Source organism: Solanum dulcamara, chromosome 8 (genome assembly GCF_947179165.1).
Source record: "Solanum dulcamara chromosome 8, daSolDulc1.2, whole genome shotgun sequence".
NCBI classification, from domain to species: domain Eukaryota; kingdom Viridiplantae; phylum Streptophyta; class Magnoliopsida; order Solanales; family Solanaceae; genus Solanum; species Solanum dulcamara.
This window is the reverse complement of record NC_077244.1, coordinates 55,094,767-55,119,907: the sequence shown is the minus strand read 5'-3', so window position 1 is coordinate 55,119,907 and position 25,141 is coordinate 55,094,767. Positions and strand designations below refer to the sequence as shown.

Below are 25,141 nucleotides of genomic sequence, written 5' to 3'. Positions count from 1 at the left end.
TTGAGTATAAACAAGTTGAGCATTATTACATTAAAACTATATTTTAAATGCATTCATTGAGTTGAGATTGTATCAAATTTAAAGAGAAGAGTTTGATGATTGAGATGAGTTGATTTTGAAAGAAGGTCCAATGAAATTAGATTGATTGAGTTTTGAAAAGAGTCCAATGAGACTAAATGAGTTGATTTTGAACTAAGTCCAAAAGAGACTAAATGAGTATTTTGAGTATTTTACTCACCTGATAGATATGAGAATATTGAGTCTTGGGAGGAGTATCGAGACAGAATTGGGTAAGAATATAGTCCCTACTAGAATTCCATAAACTACGTAACCAACGTAGGAGAGGATTGGACCATTAAAGTTGGATGTTTCCCTATTTCATTGTCCTGACATGATAGGACTTCATAAATTGTTGGATCCATTATTAGTTGAGTCATTCATACCCTAGCAAAGTATTGAACGGATAATAACGTCGTTTTGTTGTATATCACTGGCTCATAGGTGATGGTTATCGGTTAGAGAAACTCCCAAATTGAGTGGATTGTGCATGATATGATTAGTTTGATTGAGATTGTAGATGATTGAGTCGAATTGTATAACATTGCTAAATTTTAATTTGCATATCTATTGAGTTGAGTCCTTTGACTTTATTATTGAGTTGATTGTATATGATTGGATTGAATTGGATGGTATGTGATTGGATTGAATCAAATTGTATATGATTGGATTGAATCGGATTATATATGATTGGATTGGATCGAATTATAGATGAATGGATTGAATTGGATTCTACATGATTGGATTAGATTTTATATGATTAGTCTCTGTCTAAATTATATTCTTAATTTAGACTTATGACACCTTGATTGAGTCTTCTTATCTTTCTGACTTGAGATATCTGAACTGGTATTATTCTACATTGCTGCATGTTTCATTCTGCCATATTACATACTCGTACATTCCACGTACTGACATCCATTTGGACCTGCATCATTTCATGATGCAGAGACAGGTTTAAGAGATCATCAATAGGCACACCGTATAGGATTTGTTCATACTTAGCTTATTGGTGAGTCCATCCCTACATTCAGAAGATACCACTTATGTTATTCTTGCGTTGAGTTTAGTCTTTTCATTCTGATTTGAGGTAGCCATGAACCTGTCATTGGCACCAATTAGATAGTAGTGATAAATGCTTCATAGACTAGATAGTGGTGGGTCGATTGAGCATTTTATTTCCTTGAATTATTCTTGTCAGACTATTTTAATGACATAGATTGGAGTTTGATTTGTTGGCTCGTGGCCATTCTTCCTTGAGCTAGATTATTGATTGGAATTGCCCACCTAATTCTCTTTATCTTAAGTCTTCTGTTGATTAAATGAATGAACGGATATGTAATCAAGCCAAGTGGCTTGCTTAGGAGCCAATAATGGTTTCTGAGGAATGGCCACGTCTAGAGTACCCTCCCGGGGCGTGCCAGAAAGTTTGTGCCATTTCCAAAAAGTTGTGACCATTCCGAAACGTTATGACTTTCCAAAATGTTGTGACTTTTCCAAAAAGTTATGACTTTTTTTTGAAGAGTTGCGGCTTTTCTGAAAGGTTGTGACTTTTGCGAATGGTTGTGATGTTTTTGATAAGCCACAATAAGCACATGTTCACACTACTCTTTTTTTTCTATAAATAGAGGATTTTCCTCTAAGTTTAAAACATTAACTTTCTCCCTCCTCTACATATATTTTCTTACAAACAAAGTTGAGTCTTTGTGTGATTTTGTTGCTGGCTTTTGAGTTCGCTGAAATTATTGAAGTTTGAGGTACCGCTATTTCTTTAATAGTTTATTCGTTTTATCTTGAGATGAAATAATTCATAACATCAGGTACAGTAAGGGGATTCAATTCCTTAAGGACACACAGTGAATTTTGTGGACTCTGATACTATCTGTTTTATTTTCATCTTTATAGTTTTTGGTTTACTAACCTTAATACATGAGGAATAACAGAGGTTACAAAAGTTACAAGGTATAATGGAGGAATAAAGAATGAGGCAATAGAGATTGAATGGACAAATAATGGCCAAAGGTTGACCACATTCAGCCACTTATCACTAAATACAATGATAATAAAAATGGCATCAAATGCCATTAAGCCACCAACTGATGGCAAAAACTAATTCATTAATAGCAGCACCCTGACTCCAAAAAAAGCAAATTTCCCATTAAAAAATAAAATTAATATTACTAATTATTAATATTAAAATGCTAACGACCCACAACTGGAAAAAAAACTAGTTGGGTTGAAGTGTAGTTGATTGATTGATTGTTTATTGTTAGCACAACTTTTGGGTTCACCATGTAGTCTTCTCTTTGATTTGTGGCTATTTCTGTTGCATGTTTCCATTCATATGATGTTATCTTAAATCTTTTTAGAGCAAAGAACAGAGTTTGGGGAAATGAGGGATGGACAATGTAGTAATGTATTATGTATACATCCAGATACACAATAATTACTAGTCTTGAAATAATAGGGTGAAACTTGCCTTGCAAAATTAAAGGTCTAGCTGGGATGTTAGGTCCATCAGATGGCAAACATCCAGATATTTAAGAAGCCAACATAGGGCAATTATGGTAAAACATGCCCATCGTCTATGTTGATTGAATTGGATTTTCATTTCTTGAGCCTTGAATTTTCAATTTTGATTCTCGGATTATTGAAAAGCTTGCCCTACAAGTCCTTTTTAGCACACTAGGCTTCATCCATGCTTTTAAACTCAACCAATGAGAAATTTTTATCATAAAATATTTTGATTCCATTAATCTAACCAAGAAAAATCATATCATTGTGTATAATATTGTTATCCACATGGACCGATGGAGGATAACTTATACACAAGACTTTACCAGACAACTGAAATAACAAGAAGAAGAAGAAGAAGAAGAAGATAAGAGTTAACAGATGAACGACATTGCATATTTTATCTAAATACTAAGAAAAGAAATGAGAAATCTTTCTAAGACAAATGAACATTACATATTGCCTTGTGAAGCCAGCAATCATAGGATGAAAGTAGTTCCTAACAAAATCTCAATGCATAAGCCAAGGGTCATGATGACCAATGCTCCAATTGAGATAGTGTACATCTCTTGTTTTGACCAAACTCCATAGGAGCATTGGCCATCATGACCCTCGGCTTATGCATTGAGATTTTGTTAGGAACTACTCTCATCCTATGAATGTTGGCTTCACAAGGCAACATGTAATGTTCCTTTGTCTTTGAAAGATTTCTAATTTCTTTTCTTAGTAATTAGACAAAAAATGAAATGTTGTGCATCTGTTAACTCTTATCTTTTTCTTCTTCTTCTTTTAGTTGCCTAGAAAAGAATTGTGTATAATTTATCCTCCATTGGCCCATATGGATAACGAAATGATACACAATGCTATTATTCTGCTTGATGAGATTAATTGAAGCAAAACATTTTATTATAAAAATTTCTCATTGGTTGAGTTTAGAATGGTGGAGGAATCCTAGCGTGCTAAAGAGGGATTGTAGGGAAAAAATCTCAATCATTCGAGAATCACAATTGAATATTCAAGCAATGAAAATTCATTTCAATCAGCAGAGACGATGGGCATGTCTCGCCATAATCACCCTATGTTGGCTTCTAATATATAAGGATGTTTGCCATCTTATGGTCCTGACATCCTAGCTAGACCTTTGAGTATGCAAGGCAGGTTTCTCCCTGTTATTTCAGCCCCAGAATTTACGAATTTACTAGTGCCAAGTAATCCCAATGACAATATATGGTGTGGCATAATCATGAAGGGTGGATTATATGTCTGCAATATTTACTGTAGTGACATTCATGGAAACTAAGTTGTAAGTATTGTTTGTACTTTCCTCATTATTTCTTGAGGGAGAGATCTTTCTGAAATTTTTCTTCATAGAGCGTGACATAATACATGTGGAATAACAGAGGTTACAAAAGTTACAAGGTATAATGGAGGAATAAAGAATGAGGAAATGGAGATTGAATGGAGAAATAATGTCCAAAGGCTGACCATATTCAACCATTTATCTCTAAATACAATGATAATAAAAATGGCATCAAATACCATTAAGCCACCAACTTATGGCAAAACCTAATTCATTAAGAGTAGCACCCTTGACTCCAAAAAAAACGAAATTTACCATTAAAAAAAAGCAAATTAATATTACTAATTATTAATATTAAAATGCTAACGATAAACAGCTAGAACCAAACTAGTTGGGTTGAAGTGTAGTTGATTGATTGATTGTTTATTGTTAGCACAACTTTGGGGTTCACCGTGTAGTCTTCTCTTTGATTTGTGGATATTTCTGTTGCATGTCTCCATTCATATGATGTTATCATAAATCTTTTTAGAGCAAAGACCAGAGTTTGGGGAAATGAGGGATGGACAATGTAGTGATGTATTGTGTATACATCCAGATACACAATAATTACTGGTCTTAAAATAATAGGGTGAAACTTGCCTTTCAAAGTTAAAGGTCTAGCTGGGATGTTAGGTCCATCAGATGGCAAACATCCAGATATTTTAGAAGCCAACATAGGGCAATTATGGCAAAACATGTCCATCGTCTATGTTTTTTGAATTGGATTTTCATTGCTTGAGCCTTGAATATTCAATTGTGATTCTCGGATTTTTGAAAAACTTGCCCTATAATCCTTTTTAGCACATTAGGCTTCATCCATGCTTCTAAACTCAACCAATGAGAAATTTTTATCAAAAAATATTTTGATTCCATTAATCTAACCAAGAAAAATCATATCATTGTGTATCATATCGTTATCCACATGCACCGATGGAGGATAACTTATATACAAGACTTTACTAGGCAACTAAAATAATAAGAAGAAGATAAGAGTTAACAGATTAATGACATTGCATGTTTTATCTAAATACTAAGAAAAGAAATGAGAAATCTTTCAAAGACAAATGAACATTACATGTTGCCTTGTGAAGCCAACATTCATAGGATGAAAGTAGTTCCTAACAAAATCTCAGTGCATAAGCCAAAGTTCATGATGAGCAATGCTCCTATTGGGATAGTGTACATCTCTTGTTTTGACCAAACTCCATAGGAGCATTGCTCATCATGACCTTTCGCTTATGCACTGAGATTTTGTTAGGAACTACTTTCATCCTATGAATGTTGGCTTCACAAGGCAACATGTAATGTTCATTTGTCTTTGAAAGATTTCTCATTTCTTTTCTTAGTATTTAGATAAAACATGCAATGTCATTAATCTGTTAACTCTTATCTTCTTCTTCTTTCAGTTTCTTAGTAAAGTGTTGTGTATAACTTATCCTCCATTGGTCCATGTGGATAATGACATGATATACAATGCTATAATTCTGCTTGGTGAGACTAATCTAATCAAAATAGTTTATGATAAAATTTCTCATTGGTTGAGTTTAGAACCGTGGAGGAAGCCCAGCTTGCTAAAGAGGCCTTGCAGGGAAAACTTTTCAATAATTCGAGAATCACAATTTAATATTCAAGCAATGAAAATCCATTTCAATCAGCAGAGACAATCGGCATGTCTCGCCATAATCACCCTATGTTGGCTTCTAATGTATAAGGATGTTTGCCATCTTATGGTCCTGACATCCTAGCTAGACCTTTGAGTATGCAAGGCAGATTTCTCCCTATTATTTTAGGCCCATAATTTACTGATTTTCTCGTGCTAAGTAATCCCAATGACTATATATGGTGTGCCATAATCACGAAGGATGGATTATATGTCTGCAATATTTACTGTAGTGCCATTCATGGAAACTAAGTTGTAAGTATTGTTTGTACTTTCCTCTTTATTTCTTGAGGGAGAGATCTTTATGTAATTTTTCTTCTTATAGTCGTGACATAGTCAATTGCTCCTATGGAGAGGGTTAGACAATCTAACCAAAACACTATGCAAATGTTGTTCTTGGGTTCAACATTGTTTCCTTCTTGCCTGATACTGATCAAAAGGATTTTGTCTCTTACACAAAATTTTTAAGGTAACTGGTGTTACAAGGGTTATGGAAGGTAATTGAGGAGGCCTTTCCAAGAGAATTGAAATAATCTGAAAAAGTACACTTGATGGAGAGAGCTTTGATTGCGATCTTCATGAGCGTTACAGTTAACGTTCTTTGGAAAATTACGGAAGAAATTGTCATGCCCTGAGAGGGTACCCTAGGCGTGGCCGGGACTCGAAAGCCATTTCTGGACTCCAAGCGAACCACCTGGTCCAGTCACACATTCATTGAAACACATTCTCTCAGTGGAAGACTCAATCAATGAAGTACTATTCATAATTTAGGGCCAAAGGCATAATAACTATCAAATCAACCAACAGTTATAGAAGAACTACTCAAAAGAACAATTCAACATTTCTACGCTCCGGTATATGAAGCCTCTATCAACAATCTAGGAGGTGTCAATGACAAGACCATGGCTACCAACAATCAAAATAAAGGAAACAACATAAAACTATACAAGAGACTCAACATCCTCTGGAAACTAGGAGGACTCACCAACTAGCTGAGAGTGTGTGGATCTTCAATGGTGCGCCGGTTGATGATCTCTGGTACCTATCTCTGCAGCATGAAACGATGCAGGCCAAATGGCATCAGTACAAGGAATGTACGAGTATGTAAAATGGCCGAATGAAACAACATCAGAAAGGATCAACTCAACTCGGGAATCTCAACTTAGAAAGAAGTACAACTCAACAAGCGTCCTAAGTCTAAGAAAGAATATAGTTTAGATTGGACAAAATTGCATACAATTTAACTCAATCCGACTCAGAGTCCTATCAAGACCTATGTGGGAGTTTCTCTTATCCGACAACAATCACTTATGAGCAGTGATAGTACAACAAACTGACTTTGTTGCCATGTCCGTTCATACTTTGCTAGGGTATGAACAAATCAACCAATCATGGATCTAATCCAACCAGGTCCTATAATGTCAGGACAATAATTTTGGGGAAGCAACCGACTTTAACAGTTCAATCCCCTTCTACGTTTGGCGACGTAGTTATTGGATTCGAGTATGGACTATACTCTTACCCAATTCAGTGCTCGATACTCCTCCCTAGACTCAATTCTCATAAAACTCCATCCAATCAACTCAGTCAAATTATATCGACAAGTCTCATTTAGAATCTTGTCAACTCATCAACTGTATCACAATCAAACCTCTCCCAATCATACTATCCGATCAATCCTAATCATATCTTTGAAGAGTAGATTAAATATGCATTTATAACAACATGTAAACCTATCCAATCGTTCCTCTATTTATTTAACAAATCTTTTGGGACTCAACACAACTCCAAGGTTTTAAATCAACAATTCAAGATAAACAACATGTTTAAGAAAATTAACATTTCTTTATCAAAATCAATATAGTTAAGAAATTAACAATATATGATCAAAACCTCATCTCAATCAACTCATAACAACATGAAGCACATCACTTTCTTGACTCCACAACATCATCATAATAGAAATTAGGGTAATAGATGAAAAGGACCTATTTGGACCTACCTCTATCAATAAGCTTCATTCTTATGGACAATAAATCAAAATAAGATGTAGGGAACATGGGTGGACTCAACCCATGCTTTGAGTAGCCTTACATACCTTAGTGAAGTCTTTGAGGAAAACCTTGATGTTGGGTCTTCAATGGAAGGCTTGAAATCTTGAAGCTCTTGAAGGCACTCTTTGTTGGAGAAGGATTTGGAGAAGAAGAAGAAGAAAAGAGGGAAATGTTAGGGCTTTTAGAAAGAGAGAGAGGGACTGAAAATGGTCCGAAAAACATCCCAAGGCTGTGTATATATAATTTGGGGAAAATACCCAAATTGCCCTTTCTCCAAAATATGGAAAATAGGCCAAAAACACTCTTGGCGCGATAGTGGCGTGTCGCGCCACTGCGGCGCCAAGTCGAATAGGATAAAAACCTGCACATCTACTAGTGGCGCGTCGCACGAAGGACCAAACTACTGAGGCTATTTTATGGTTCGATAATGGCGCATCGCGCCCTTACAGCGTCAAGCCCAAGTTTTCTGAGTTCTGGAAAATAGGCTTGAAAACCCTGCACATCTCATAGTAGCGCGCCGCGCCAGGGACAAAACTACAGAGGCTTTTTCCTAGCGTGATAGTGGTGCATCGCGCCACTACGACTCCAAGCCCAGATTTCCAGCAGTTGCAACCCTGGCCTGAAATTCCTGTCGTGCTAGTTCATCTTAGGATCATCATATCTTTTGACTCCGAACTCCAAAAATTATATTCTTGGTGGTGTTTGAAAGAAGACTCGATTACCTTTAATTTAATAGGTCGTGGGCTATCTAGATTTTTGTCTTTCAAAAGATAGGGTCGTTAGAAGTCGACCCCTTATACGAACTCATCCTAAAACTTAGCCACGACGAATCTTTTGGACTTAACTTGGTCCTAGGGGTCCTTTGTGACCCCACATCACCTCTAACACTTTTCAATTTCTCAGGGACTCATCTTAACTTAGGCATATACTTCACAATAATAGAGTTTGACCCTACACGAATACAAGAAAGGTCCGAATCTTAGAGAACAATTTTGAGGGGTGTTACAGAAATATTAGCGGCAACGATATGGAAGAAGTTAAAAGATGTGTATTCTAAAAAGTCATTGAAAAACCCGCTCAACTTGAAAAAGAGGTTGTAAAATCATTGTATAGGAGACTGTCCACCTACGTGAGGATAATTCATGAGAGGTAGAGGGGACTGGTAACATAAAATTAAGAATGTTTGATGGCATTAGCAAAAATATTGAGAATTGGCATGTTTCTTTAATGACGAGAAATTTGATTTCTCTTCGACTTTGGATGATCAAGGGTATAAGTTTCACTTAGAGAATGGAACATTTAAAGTGTGTAAAGGCTCCATGGTACTCATGAAGGCAAGCTTCTTTCTAAACTGTATTAACTTCAAGCCAATGTATTTAAGGGAGAAGCAATTGTAGCTTCTGGGAAGAGTGATCTGAACCAGTCTCAATTGTGGCACTTGCAACTTGGTCATATGAGTGACAAGAGATTCTCTTTGTTGAATGAGCAAAATTTTATATAATTTGTTTTATCAGTTGCAGAGATCGTTGACGTTCTTGAGCCGAATAGTTCTAAAGAAGTTATTTCTATCTTAAAAGCAGATCAGCGGGTTGGTTCTATGAAGAGATTGAGTCTCTTCAAAAGAATTGAATATGGAATCTTATTTCAATGCCAAAGTGACAAAATATAGTCAAACGTAATTTTATCAGAGAAATTATATCTAAAGGTGTTGTTGATATGAAGAAAGTGTCTACACATGACAATCCAGTAGATATGATGACCACGACAATTCCAACAAATAAGTTTAGGTATTGCCTAGACTTGATTGGAGTGTATAGTACTCAGTAAGACCAATTGAGGAATAAAGGCAAGTTAGAGAGACATTATTCCTATTGATGAAGGAAATTCAAGCCAAGGGAAACATTTATTAATTATTTCTTGAATTTGTCCCTAATAGAGTTTAGGAAACCAATAATCCCTATCAGTTTAGGAGACCCTTTGTCCTAATAGATTTGAAAAAGGAACATTTTTCTTCTAGGACTGGAAAAACCTTTTCCTTATAGGTTTGGGACAATTGGATTTTTTATTTTTTCTTCGTCAATTATTTGTTAAGATTTGTCAGTAAAATTGTCAACATTGTGATTTCAAATCAACTAGAGGAAGTCCTTACCTTTCTCCATAACAAGTTAAAAAAACTAGCCAAACAAAATTTGCAATATAATAAGTAGATGCATAGAAAATAGAAAAAGATATAGATGATATAAACTAGGAAGAAAAGAATTACAAATATACAAATGTGCCAATATGGATCGAATGCAATGAACAAGGAGAGAAAAAATGTATCAAAAACAAATATTATTTCCATCAATCTGAAATCATTTCTTTTGCAAAATCTATGCATCTGGTATTCAATTCCTTCCCAACCAAGTGTGATTGATGTATGGAACTTGTTAATTGAAAAACATTAGCTCAATAGATGAGGCAAATTAGATTTTCTCAAAATTGCAGATGAGTATCGCACAAATCAAAGGGTTCATTGAGTGTGTAGTTAATTATATGTTCTTTTTAATTTTTACAAGAGATGTTTATTTACATCTAAGATATTTGATATCTAAAACTAACACATGAGTGATATTTGAAAAAGGACATTTTCTAAAAATGTAATAAATGAGTCTGCCTCAAACATATAAGACCTCCGCCATCATGATCTACACAAATAAACATGTAAGACCACCATGAAAATGTAATGCATGTTTTCATAGAATTTAATCGTTTTAACTACTCTCACAAAAATACATGGGACACATGTGCTATGCATGTAACCAAAAACTACTTTATAGATATAACCGAAGCAGATGTGACCACTTATAACTTCGGATTCACATAAACCTATCTTTACAACTATCGCCTCTTCTCCTTCTCACATAAGATAAGAAAACCTAAAGAAAAGAGTTTCATTCACAAAGACTTGCTTAATTGCCTCATCTTCTCCGCCATAATCAACAATATATCTTCTCTCTTTTCTTGTTTGCCCAAATTTCATTTTGATAATTTTGTGTTTTAGGCTTCATTTTTTTTTGTGTTGACTAGCTCTCTAGGGTTTTAATAATGGCGATGCTATCAGAAACACTTTCAAAGAATATGAGTGGGCAACCATGATGTTATCGGTGTTGATCTAATGTCCCTATTCGAGTAGTATGTCCTGCGTGATAGCATAAGCTCATATATCTCTCACGGGTTTGGATTTATCCATTTCAGTAATATCAACGACTCTAAGGAGGCTAAACTCGCCCTTCAAGAGGAATTCCATGAAAAAAGGATCCAACATTGCAAACTTGATCCTAAGAGGAATTCCATGTGAAAAGAATTCTTGAAGGGATTCTTTAACCTCCTTAGAGTTGTTGATGTTATTAAAATAGAGAAATCCAAACCCGCGAGAGGAATATGAGGTTACGTTATCAAGCAGGTCATACTTCCCGAATAAAGACATTAGATTGACATCGATAAGTCATGCGCTAGATTACCCACCCATATATATTCTTTGATGGTATTTCTCCTTACATCTCCCTAGAAAGCTAGTAAACTCAAAATATGAAACCTGGAACACAAAATTATCTAATTGAGATTTGGGCAAAGAAGAAAATAGAGAAGATTTTATTTTTGACTGTGGCGGAGAAGAAGGGGTAATTAAGTAAGTGAAGCTTTGTCAATGACGCTTCTTTCTTTAGGTTTTCTTAACTTATGTGAGAAGGAGAAGAGGCAATGGTTTCAATTGAGGATTATGTGAATCAGAGTTATAAGTGGTCACATGTACTTGGTTATATATATTTAAAAACATGTGACTCTTTCTTCCTACTTTATATCATCTATATCTTCTTTCTATTTTCTATGCATCTACTTATTTTAATGCAAATCTCGTTTGACTAGTTTCTTATTTTAAGTGTGCGGAGAAAGGTAAGGACTTCCTCTATATGATTGGAAAGCACAATGTTGACAATTTTACTAACAAAACTTAACAAATAATTGACAAAGTAACAACAAAAATCCATCCAAATTAAACAAAGAAGAAATAGAAAAACAAAAACACAAACTAGCTTTTCAAACTTGATCCTAAGAGGAATTCCATGAAAAAGGGATCCATGTGTCACACCATTTCTTCTCAACAAAAATCATAAGAAGAAGAAAACTATTTCCAATTGAAAGGACGGTATTGAATAACGATTATGTTATTTATAGAATAACCAATTGGAATTAAGTTATGGTAATCCAAGTGACCTTTTTGAATTCCTAATCGAAAGAAAATTACTCTTTTCATTGGTCCGGAAAAATAAAAGACGGGATATGAAATTTTTTTGACTCAGGGGAAGGTATGAGGCACCCCTCAAATCCTGTGATTCTAATACGGTCGCTTTTATAAAATTTTATCATTTGCCTATGATTTGTTTAGACTATTGAATTTTATTAGTCTTAACTACGATGCAAAGTTGTGACCTCACCTAGTATTGGGTCTACATGTTTGTTGAATCAAATATATATAAATTTTCATGAGGGTTTTGGGTCAAGACGCATAAACGCAACCTCTCCATTTTATTTACTTGTCTATATCTAAGACACAAAGTTGCGACCTCAGTTAAGAGGACATGTTATGCATGCTAGTTCTCTCTAGAGCTTAGATCTTGAAGTAATTAATACTTCACTAAGGCCGAAAAATTATTTGTCCATCTTTACAAATTAGTAATTAATACTTCACTAAGACCTGACAATTTATGGCTTAAAGCAACCTCCTCGACTTTCGATTAAGGATTTGGGAAATCTTACCTACTTTCTTGGAGTTCAAGTCATTCTTATATCGAGTGGTCTCTTATTATCTCAAAGAAAATACATAGAGGATATTGTGGATCGTGTTTCCACGGCTGGTGCAAATTCTCTTATGTTGGATGATAGTGTTCATCTACATGACACTAAGTAGTATCAGGTTCTTGTTGGTTCCCTTCAATATTTGTTGCTAACACGTCCATATATTGCCTTCGCAACACATCGTCTTTCTCAATTGGTGCACGACCCAACAATTAACCACTGGACTGCCTTGAATCATGTTATTCGCTATCTTATTGGCACAATTGAGCATGGCTTATTCTTACACAAGAATGCTCCACTTTATTTACATATCTTTTTTCTGATGTGGATTGGGCAGGAAATAAAGATGATCGGACGTCCACTAGTGCTCATGTTATTTTTCTTGGTAAGAATCCTATATGTTGGAGTGCAAAGAAGCGACACTCTGTGGCGCATTCTTCAACTGAGGTTGAATATTGTTTTGTTGCCATAACACATGCAGAGTTGTGTTGTCTTCGAAATCTATTTCAAGAACTTTCACTCAGCTCTCTTCAACCTCCGATCACTTATAGTGATAACTTGGGCTAAACTAATTTTGCTACTAAACCAGTGTTCCACTCCAAAATGAAGCATTTGGAAGTTGATTATCACTTTATCGGATCTCTTGTTCGTCAAGAATTTCTTCTTGTTGTGCATGTCTCTACTAAAGATCCACTTGCAGATGCACATACGAAACCATTAGCTCGTCAAGATTTTCAAAGATTGCAATCCAAGATTGGCATTCTTGCTCTCTCCAATGGCCACAATCTTGAGGGGGAATCTTAGAAGAATATCATGCCCTGATTTCTCTCTATCAAATATAGTAAATTGATTGTATTATATCTTTAATGATTGCAGGATATGTAATTTATTCTAACTGATTTACATACTTTTTATATCTTTATTCCTTTATTTCATCAAGACAATCACGTGTATATGTATGCATAACCTTTTATCAATAAATTGATCAAGCATTATCTTTCACTGCAACTGCTTTAAACGCGACCTATTCCCATGTATGACACCTAGTATTTAGTCTACATGTTTGTTCAATTAAAGATTTATCAATTTTTAAGAGGGTTTGGGTCAAGAAACGTTAATGCAATTAATACTTCACAAAGACGGGACAATTATTTGTCCATATTTGCACATTAATTAGTAATTAATTAAACTTATACATAATTTAGGCCCAAAATTCTCGTACTAGCATTCTAAACCAAATTTATAAATAAAACAAAGCATTCAAACTTGATTAAGAAAGAACAAAAGTAACATCATAGCTATTAAAACTTCATACAAACAATCGTCAACAAAATGACTTTTACTGCCTCATTTGGACTACTCACAAATTACCTTGCTTAAACTTTAACATATCAACTAATATAAGAAGCCCAAAATACTTAAAAGTTAACCTATTCAAATCAAAATTTAAACTATTGGAAAGAAAAATCAACGTGACCATCGTCGTTATATACTATTCAGCAAAAATATTAAATTAAGCTAAGCGTTTTGGTCCATACAATACTATTAATAAACATTAAATGGTTTCTAACTCAATCTCTAACATTGATAGGAAGGACAATAAATTTAAACATACCAAGGTACTATGTGTGAACTCATAGACATGCTAACAAATAATTCACCCAAAAGACTTCAAATAAAAGAGAATGCAATCAAAGGGACATCAAGAATGGACAAATGATATAATAGCAAAGATTGAAATAATAATTGAGATTAAATAAGAAGATAGAGCCTTTATTCGAGTAAACAACGCTTCTAATGTCGGAACGAAACTGAAATCTGAAACGAATTAAATTGACACCTCGAGCCAGAGATCCGACGAAGAATTTCCTCCTCAATCTAAATACATTTCAACTGAACTTGTGATGGTGCATGGATATCCACATACGAGCTATGTATTATTGGAAACATATGGATTTGATTTAGGTAGCAGCTAATTTCTTTTGTCATTGTAGGTTCTACTATTTCTTAGTTGGTTTTACATGAGCAGGTTTTTTCATGGCTGCTCATGTTGTTTTCATAGTGTTTTCATGGAGTTTAGGTGGTGCGGCTGATGTCTAGGTCCTCCTTAGATTTAGGTCTATAAGTTTCTATTTGTAGGTTCTACTAAGTTTAGCGTTTGGTGTCTATATTTTTGTTCTATTGTTCCTTAAATGCCCTTATGGATTTTAGATAACATCAAAAAATATAGAGAGGAAGAATGGAATATTCTCCTCTCCTATGGAATATGCTTCTGATTAATATTGAGATGAAATTTACCATGTGGCAACATACCATTGGGTTCAATCTTTTTTTGGATTCTTATTTTTTTGAAAATAACCAACAATAAAAATAGTATTATAATATTAAATATAAGAAAAATTAATGAACATAGTTTTTAAAAAAATTTCTATTTCCTTAAAAATAAAATAAAAAACATATTATCTAAAAATGACTATTTTTGTGGTTTTCATTCTTGCAAGTAAAATATACTAAAAACAAAATTAAAATTGAAATAAAGATTAGATTAAAAATAGATATTTAAAACTAAATATAGACACTTTGCCCCTTTGACTTGAAACATGAATAGTTTTCAAACAAAGAAGCAAACAACGAGACAAGTTTTGACCTAATCATTTCTGAAAGGGGAATGTAAAGATGTGACCGAGTCCTGATTTTGGACAACATCCTGAGTTATAAGCGAATCAGGTCATGTGTAGTTCAAGAAGATAGAATGATGAGATGAGTTTGAGGTTGAATGAGGTCTTGTATAGACTATGATTGTTACATTAAAATGAAAGACAAAAAACAAGAAGAAAATATAAGTACAAGATCCTATCTATGTTACTTCTATTGAATCTTCAATCTTCATTTCTTGTCAAGTGATGAGATATGCATTTTGATCTAAAGTTGAAAGTGAACCCATTCTTCAGGGCTCCTGCTACTTAATATAGAATGTTGACTTTGTTTTTCAATAAGCTCTTAAGCTTGGAATGTGGATTTTCGTTCTTCCCTATAGGGGTTCCTGAGATCAAACAAAAATACAAAAATTGAACAATTCTTTTCCTAGTTTAAATAAGAAAATTTTTGTGAATATGAATCAAAGATGGTGCTTAGATTATGTATCATAGTTTTGAGCGATACTCCATCTTTATTGAAATGCATCCCCATGGATTTTGATTACTGAAAGTAAACTCCATTCTTTATGAAGTTATGTTAAACTAAATTCTATTATTCACAAAGTCCTGGTAAACAAAATCTCATTTTCCAGGAGGGTCCTGCTAGTCCCATTTTTCAAAAGGGTCCTGCTAATCTCATTATCCAAGAGGGTCCTACTAAATTAAGTCCCACCTTCCATGAGGTCTTTCTAATTCCATTTTCTAGGAGGTTCCTAATAATTTAAGTCTTATTTTTCAGGATGGTCATGCTAATCTCATTTTCCAAAAGGGTCCTACTAAATTAAGTCCCACTTTCCATGAGGGTTTTGCTAATCTCATTTTTCAGGAGGGTCCTGCTAAATTAAGTCTTATTTTCTAGAAGGATCCTGCTAATCCCATTTTCTAGGAGGGTCCTACTAAATCCCATTTTATAGGAGGGTTCTACTAATCCCATTTTTCACGAGGGTCGTGCTAATCCCATTTTTCAAGAGAATCCTGCTACATCCCATTTTTCAAGAGGGTCCTATTAAATTCCATTTTCAAGGAGCTCTTGTTAATCCCATTTCTAGGAGGGTCCTGCTAAATGTCATTTACCAGATCCCACTAATCCCTTTTTTTTCAAGATGGTCTTGCTAAATTCTATTTTTTAGGAAGGTTCTGTTAATCCCATTTTCGAGGAGGGTCCTCCTAAATATCATTTTCTAGGAGGTCTTGCTAAACCCATTTTCTAGAAGGGTCCTGCTTAATTAAATCTCATTTTCTAAGAGAGTCCGACTAATCCCAATTTCCAAAAGGGTCTGGCTACACTAAATCCATTTTCCAAGAGGATGCTGCTACATTCCATTTTCTAAGAGAATCTTGCTAATCTCATTTCTTAGAAGGGTCCTGGTAAACTAAATCTCATTTCTCAGGAGAGGGGCTTGCTAAATCTCATTTTCCAAGAGGGTCCTGCTAAACCTATTTTCCAAGAGGGTCTGACTAAACTAAACCATTTTTTTCACGAGGTTCTTGGTAACTATATCTCATTTTCCAGGAGGGTCCAACTATTCCCATTTTCCAAGAATGTCCTACTAAATATTTTCCAGGAGGGTCCTACTAAACTTAATCTCATTTCTCAGGAGGATCTTGCTTATCTCATTTTCTAGTAGGGTCCTAATAATCCCATTTTCTTGGAGGGTCCTACTAAATTAAATCACATTTTCCAGAAGGATATTTATTTTTTAGGTTTTCTTTTCCTATATTACTAGGAGAAGAGATGTTGGTTTCAAACAAAGTATTATATGAATCCAAAGATAGAAGCAGTCACATCTACTTAGGTTATATCTATAAAGTAGTTTCTAGGCACGTATGTTGCACATGTGTCCCATGTAAAAAAAACTTAGATTTGTTAAAATGATTAAATTCTAAGAAAACATGCATTACATGTTCGTGGTGCTATTACATGTTTATATGTGCAGATCATGTTTGTGGTGGTCTTGTAGTTTACATTTTGAAAAAATGACCTTTTTTAAAAGAAGAAATAGAAAAACAAAACACAAACTGGCTTTACAAACTTGATCCTTAAAGGAATTCCATTAAAAAGGGATTCTTGTGTCACACAACTTTTTTCTCAACTAAGATCGTATGAAGAAGAAGGAGGGTTTTTATTAGGATCAAGCACTTACCATTATGACGAAAGCTATAGCTGATACCAAAGATGCAACTTTATTTTGTTAATTAAGTCCACCACCATGCAAGCACCATGCTCGATTTCTCAGGGACTCATCTTAACTCAAGCACATACTTTGAAATAAACACGATTGACCCTACACGTGTACAAGGAAGGTCCGAATCTTAGGGAAAATTTTTGAGGAGTGTTACATCTAATAAAAATTACATGGGATACGTGCAATGCACATGCCTAGAAGCTAATTTATAAATCCAATCTAAACAAGTGTGACCACTTATAAATTTGGATTTACATATTCATTTCTTCTAAACTACCTCATCTTCTCCTTCTCAAATATGATAAGAAAACCTAAAGAAAGACACACCATGCACAAAACATCACTTACTAAATTATCTCTTTTTCTCTCCTCCACAATCAACAATTTATCTTATCTCTTTTCTTATTTTCCCAAATCTCCAATTTATAGTTTTGTGTTACATGATTTTTTTTATTGAGTAGCTTTCTGGGGTTGTAGTACCGTGGGGATAAACACCATCAAAGAATCTATGGGTGGGTAATCTTGCCCATGACATTATTGATGCCGATATAATGTCAATTCTCTAATAGAGACATTAGATCAGCATCAATAATGTAATGGGCTAGTTTACCCACCCATAGATTCTTTGACGATGTTTATCCCACCTTTGCCATTATTGGAACCCTTTAAAGCTAGTCAACACAAAAAATGAAACATAGAACACTAAACTATCTAATTGAGATTTGAGCAAACAAGAAAAGAGAAGGCGAAAAACAAAAGGAAATTAAGTAAGTGAAGCTTTGCGAATAAAATTTATTTTTTAGGTTTTCTTTTCCTATATTACTAGGAGAAGATATGTTGGTTTCAAACAAAGTATTATGTGAATCCAAAGTTAGAAGCAGTCACATCTACTTAGGTTATATCTATAAAGTAGTTTCTAGGCACGTATGTTGCACATGTGTCCCATGTAAAAAAAAACTTAGATTTGTTAAAATGATTAAATTCTAAGAAAAAATGCATAACATGTTCGTGGTGCTATTACATGTTTATATGTGCAAATCATGTTTGTGGTGGTCTTGCAGTTTACATTTTGAAAAAAATGACCTTTTTTAAAAGAAGAAATAGAAAAACAAAACACAAACGGGCTTTACAAACTTGATCCTTAAAGGAATTCCATTAAAAAGGTATTCTTGTGTCACACAACGTTTTTCTCAACTAAGCTCGTATGAAGAAGAAGGAGGATTTTTATTAGGATCAAGCACTTACCATTATGACGAAAGCTATAGTTGATACCAAAGATACAACTTTATTTTATTAATTAAGTCCACCACCATGCAAGCACCATGTTCGATCATGACTCCGAACCAGGCCACTTCAGCCCCCTCATGGGTCTTTTCATAGGCAGGATGTTGGTGCTACCCAACAATCCCCCTCTTAACACCTGCCTTATGCAACATGTTTCTCTTGGGAATATAAGCCATGCCCTTGGCTCTGATACCACTTATTATTCTACACAACCTAAGAATATCTTAGCTTTACGTTTATCTTAATGAACCAAGTTGCCTAACGTGTTTCAACGTAGAAGGTAAAAGCAGTAAAGTAAGAACACAATAGTTAACATAGAAACACCCGGCTCAAGAGGTGTAAAGACCACAACCTGTTCCCCAACAGAAATTTTCTCCCAACTTCACTAAATGAAATCGAGCATTACCACACAAAAGATTGCAAACTATGTAACCTAAGGAAAAATAAATCAAAACTAATTCTAGCAAACACCTCCCTAGGTATGTGTTCCCAAGTCTTCGAGTGGCCCACAAGTGGAAATTATATTTCTACTTCAGTTTATAATTCAGTGAACTATTAGTACGTCAAAACACAAGACTCAAAGAAAACCTTCCTAACATACAAACTCTATAAATGACCAATTTCTTCAATTAGTAACTTTCAAGGTTCAGCAGCACCTTCTCTAGATCAATTCGCCAATTGCCTTTTTGATATTGTGAGTGCTTAAGTTTTTAGAGACTCTTCTCCTCTATTTAATCACTATGCCCATAGAGTTTTATTTCACACGGAACTCCTTGTTGAGAACAATTCTAATATCAAAACAAACTCTTGTTACTTTTTGAGTTCTACATTGAGTTGGACTCCTCCTTCCAACTGACTTCTCTTTTTAATGTTGTTGTTGGACTCGAACTCCTTGAGTTTTTCACCTTGAATCACAGTTATCCTTTCCTAGATTTTTGTACATCTGTCTACATTACTTTCATTCGCCAGAATTGAAAGTATACTCATTTATTTCATTGTTCTCTTGGAACACCTTGACTGACACGTTTCATCTCCTCGCGTCATTAATCAAAACTCCATGCATCCTAACAAATTACCCTTGTTTGATGATGCCAGACAATGCAATTTCAGCATCTATATCTGTAGACAAATATGTATCACAACACTAATAAAACAAGTTACAGAATGAGTTATAAATATTACATAACTCATTATTCCCCCTTTTTGCATCATCGAAAAGATAGACTTATAGATCCAAGTGCCAAAGGAGTTGTCACAATCAATTCAAGGTGTGTAAGGCAATCACTAAGGCATTAAAGGCAATACTGATAAATAACATAAAAGAGTATTAAAGTGAACAAGAACGGGATAAATTGACAGAGAAAAGATCATTGCACGTAACAAAATAAATATAGTCCCATAAAAAATATCCATGATCATGACTATAGTAGACAACATCCGAGCCAACACAAGAGAAACAAAAAAGAATAAGTTAACTAAGGACTGAAACAGGCGAATAAGGAAGATAATAAGGAGGTTTAGAGACCTGTTTTGAAGGAACAAAAGAGGGTTTAGATAAAGACTTAGAAGATTAGGATGGTGGTTTCCACTGAGTTGGTTTAGGAATTGGAGCTGGTTTAGAAGGTTTAGGAATAAATGTCTTTCGAACGAGGGAATGATGGACACGATGAAGTAAAAGATCCTGTAGAGGAGAAGAGTGCGTATGATAAGAGGGGACATGCAAGGGTTTCCTTTTCTAGCTGTGATACAGATACTTTTTAAGGATTCCTCTTCTTGACGGTTCCTATTTTGGGTATGAAGAACCCTAGCAGAAACAGTGGGAGGAAAAGGTTCAGAGATAGATTCATCATCAAGAATCTCAATGGATTCACTAGAAAACTTACGCAATCTAAACCTTACTTTATTAGGAATGAGACACACAATAGAAACATCATAACTTGAAGCTGCATTTAGAGGAACTATGTCTGAACTTTCAAAAGTAGGGTTTTGAGTAAATGGAGGAGACAGAGGAATGTCAGAGAACCTATTTTTGAAGGTGTTCCAAGCAGCAAGATTAGAGAGTTTGAAAGGAATGGAAGGTGGAATAACATCTATTTCAGAGGCAATAAGATGTGGAACAAGGGCGAGTTCATCAATCTCGTCAGTAGTGGTGGAGGATCTTGTGGGTGAAGAAAGGAGAGACGCCATTGAAGAGAAGAAGGTAGTAGATTTTTTTTGTTTTTCAAGAAGGTGACGAGATGAAGAGGATGAGAGTATATGAGGTTTTGAGCAAAAAAATGTATATAAAAGAGAGATGGGTAGATGAAACGTGTGGAAGAATATGTTTAATGATGGTGAGGGATTGATGGGTCATGTGATAGCGTGCAGTCTTTTCAGGAAGGGCTTTTGAGTTTTTGGCAATTAAAAAGATGGAGAAGGAAAGAAATAGATGTACTCAAATGGTCCATTAAGTCAATAATCAAAGAAAATGTAATGGAACATACCTTTTTATAGTAATTTTATGATAGCTCCTTCGTCTGAATCTTGTTCTCTGAACAAGGTTGATACATAATTATGTTAAACAAGTTATGATTCTGAATTTGGGATTCATAATTGCTTGTGTAGATTTGAATTGAGTAACACTTTTTAGAAGTGAAAAGCTATGTACAAAATAATTTTATAACCAATCATTGAGGGGAGTTTATGTAATCTTAATCATCCCCAAGTCTAAATTATTTTTTTCAAAATATTCTCTACTTAATGCCTTGGTAATCATATCGGCGATTTGTTCATCAAAAGAACAGAACATTATCGAGATATGAACTTTTTCAACATTATCACGAAGAAAGTGATGTCTAATATCAATATGTTTAGTTCTCTTATATTGCACATGATTTTTAGCAATGTTTATGGAACTAGAATTATCACATAGTATATGAACGCAACCAACATCAATACCAAAATCCAATAGTTATTGTTTGATCCAAAGTAATTGCGCACAATATGAACCAGCTGCCACATACTCAGCCTGTGCAGTAAACATTGCTACAATATTTCTCTTCTTGGTGGACCATGAAAACAAGCATGTTCCAAGGAAATGTGTCATTCCTGTAGTGCTTTTTCTGTCAACCAAATATCCAGGATAGTCAGCATCTGCATATCTTACAAGATTGAAATTGTTCCCCTTAGAGTACCAGAGTCCCAAATCAGTAATTCCTCTAAGATGCGTGAAAATTGTTTTGACAGATTTGTGATGTGATTCTTTAGGACATGCTTGAAACCTGGCACACAAACCTACACTAAAGAAAATGCCAGGTCTTCTTGCAGTAAGATACAAGAGACACCCAATCATTCCTCTATACAGTTTTTGCTCAACAGATGAACTTGTTACATCCAAGTCTAACTTGGTGTAGTGGCAATGTGGGTGTCAATCTCCTTGGCGTCATCCATCTTGAATATTTTGAGAATCATTTTCACATACTTTTGTTGATGAATCATTGTACCAGTAGGAGTTTGCTTTATCTTTAATCCTAAAAAGAAATTTAGCTCACCCATCATGCTCATCTCAAATTCACCATTCATGAAACGGGAAAACTTCAGAGTCATCACTTAATTTGTAGATCCAATGATGATGTCATCTACATATACCTGTACAATTAACAAATCCTTGTTGTTTGCCTTAAAAAATAATGTGTTATTAATTTTGCCTCTTGTGTGACCATGTTTCAACAAGAATATTATAAGTCTATCATACAAGCTCGTGGAGCATGTTTGAGATCGTACAATGCTTTGTCTAATTAGTAGACATAATCAGGAAACTAAGAGCTTTCAAATCTAGTAGGTTGTTCACATATACTTCGTCCTTTAAGTATCCATTCAAGAATGCACTCTTTACATACATTTGATATAGAATAAATTCTTTAAAGGCCGCAAATGTTATACGTAATCGAATAGCTTCAAGCTTTGTTACAGGAGCAAAAGTCTCATCACAGTCGATTCTTTCTTCTTGATTATACCCTTGGACCACCAGTCTTGCCTTGTTTCTTATAATTGTTCCATGTTCATCTAACTTTTTTTAATACATCCATATTGTTCCAATCAATGTTCTTCCTTTTGGAGGAAGAATAAGATGCCACACCTTGCTTCTCTCAAACTGATTGAGTTCCTCTTGCATAGTATCCAGTCTTTATCAAGGAGTGCTAACAAATAATTCATGCAAAAGACTTCAAATAAAAGAAAATGCAATTAAAAGGACAACAAGAACGAACAGATGATATAATAGCAAAGATTGAAGTAATAATGAGTTTAAATAAAATGATGGAACCTTTATTCTATTAAACAACACTTCTATGTCCGAACTAAACCAAAGATCTGACGAAGAATTTCCTTATCAACCACAAAAAATTTCAACTAAACTAGGTAGCGGCTGATTTCTTTTGTCGTTTTAGGTTCTACTATTTCTTTGGTGTTTTTCCATGGCTGCTCATGGTGTTTTCATGGAGTTTAGTGGTGCGGCTAATTTCTAGGCCCTCCTCAGATTTAGTTCTATAGGTTTCCATTTATAGGTTTTACGGGGTCTAGGGCTTAGTGTCTATATTTTGGTTCTATCCTTCCTTAAATGCTCTTATGAATTTTGGATAATAACAAAAAACTTAGAGAGGAAGAATGGAATATTTTCCTATCCCATGGAATATGTTTCTGATTAAGATTAAGATGAAATTTACCACGTGGCAACATACCATTGGGTTTGATCTCTTTTTGGATTTTCATTTTTTGATAATAACCAACAATAAAAATACTATTATAAAGACCATATTTTTTGTAATTTTTCTATTTCCTTAAAAATCAAAAACAAAAAAATATGTAAAATCAAATATTTTTGTGTTTTTCATTGTTTCCAGTAAAATATACTAAAAATATTTTAAAAAAAGAAATAAAGATTAGATTTAAAATTCAGATGAGGTCCTAATAAAGTTTAGGATTTTCTATGCGTGTCTAGATAGTATATTTGAGTTGTCAATGTGGAATAGACTGATGTAAGCATTCTTTATTACCCTTAAGAGTTTGATCGAAGGGATCATATAAAGACAATGATGAGCGTCTTAAATATAGTTGAAGTGTCCTCAAATTAGGTAGATATGAACTTGGAAGAGTGGTATTAGTGCGCTAAGAAATAGAAGTCAGACTATTAAGAGTTGGATAAAATGTCTTTATAAGACAATGTGGGTTATGATTTTAGAAAGAGTTCTATAGAAGCATTTCATAAAGAATCCCTAGAAGGAATCTTATTACCGTCACATAGTATCCATGAGATTAGCATTTCCTGAGTATTAGATTAAAGCAAATATAGATCAGTTTAGAGAATATGGAATAGGTCCATAGCCTTAGAATGAGCTTCAGACCTAAGGGGAAATGGGGACATAATAAGTTGAGGGACCAAGTCAAGTGTTGAGAATCAGATAGTGATGTGTTCAGAAAGAGTTATGGTGATATATCACAGTCCATTCCTACTCTAGCGTATTCCTCAAGTTTCAATCATTATAACACTATGTTGAGCTCGGAATGTCTCTTAAGCTTCTTAAAAGTTAATATGTGAGCCGTATAGTCTACAACGCTATTAAACAACTCCAAGGAAGGGAGAATGTGATACCCCATACTAGGGAAAGTTGGAAATAGGGTTATGAGAAGTCGAATGGAGTTGGAGGCCAAGTAAGGAGTCGTAGGACTCGACTTACCTACATAATCTACCAACTTAGAAGTCCTTCACACTTAAGATACTTGAGTACACGTCGAGCTTAAGTAGCAAGGAGTGCATAGGCTCTTGAAGTAAGACAAGATTACGAGCTCACAAAAGAGAAATAAGGAAACGATGCACCTACTCGAAGCAAGTAGGTGATGTACCTACTTGGAAAAGCAGGTGATTCACCTAATTAGGGTCAAGTAGGTGATTGGCCGAATAAGTTGTGGTGGCACCCTAGGAGGCTGCTATGTGTCACCCTAGGGGGATGACACATGGAACCTTCTAAAGAGGGGTATATATACGTGTTATGTGACTCTTAGTCACATTTCGCATCCAAATCTTCAGCCAAAAGAAAGGAAAAAAACGTGAAGAACAAAAGGAGAGAAAACTTTGGAAGAAAAAGAAAGGCAGCCATGGTTTTGAGAAATTAAAGGTAAGTTCTCCAATTTTTCCCCGTGAATTAATTATTTGAGGTGTACCACGGTTATATAATGATTCTTGATAAAAAATATTCCAATTTGGGGCAGCGGAGAAGTAACACAAACAGCCCGCTCAATTTCAGCACGTTTGGAGAAGTTCCGAGTTGCAATTTGGCAGTTTTGGCCAATTTTGGGTAAGGTAAGGTTTCTTCTTTAAATTTCGACTTTATGGTGTTTTTATGGAGTGTATTATACGCCTTTTCTGTGGATGTAAACGTAAAAATGGTATAGGAATTCTTGACATTGGAGACAATCCAAATTGTAGTCGTTATAGTTTAATTGTCGTCGAAGTGAAGTGTTGTGCTTGTGGTGTGCTG

At 34.7% G+C, this 25,141-nt stretch overlaps 1 protein-coding gene across 1 annotated transcript; it reads right to left on the bottom strand.

The window, feature by feature from the left end:
• Positions 1 to 21,576: 21,576 nt before the first annotated feature.
• LOC129899968 (uncharacterized mitochondrial protein AtMg00810-like) lies at positions 21,577 to 22,211 on the bottom strand. The gene is made up of 2 exons (XM_055974963.1): positions 22,010 to 22,211; positions 21,577 to 21,899 (listed from the first exon to the last, which is right to left on the bottom strand). The coding sequence occupies exons 1-2, from the start codon at positions 22,209 to 22,211 to the stop codon at positions 21,577 to 21,579; spliced, it is 525 nt and encodes a 174-aa protein (XP_055830938.1).
• Between the last annotated feature and the right edge of the window lie 2,930 nt (positions 22,212 to 25,141).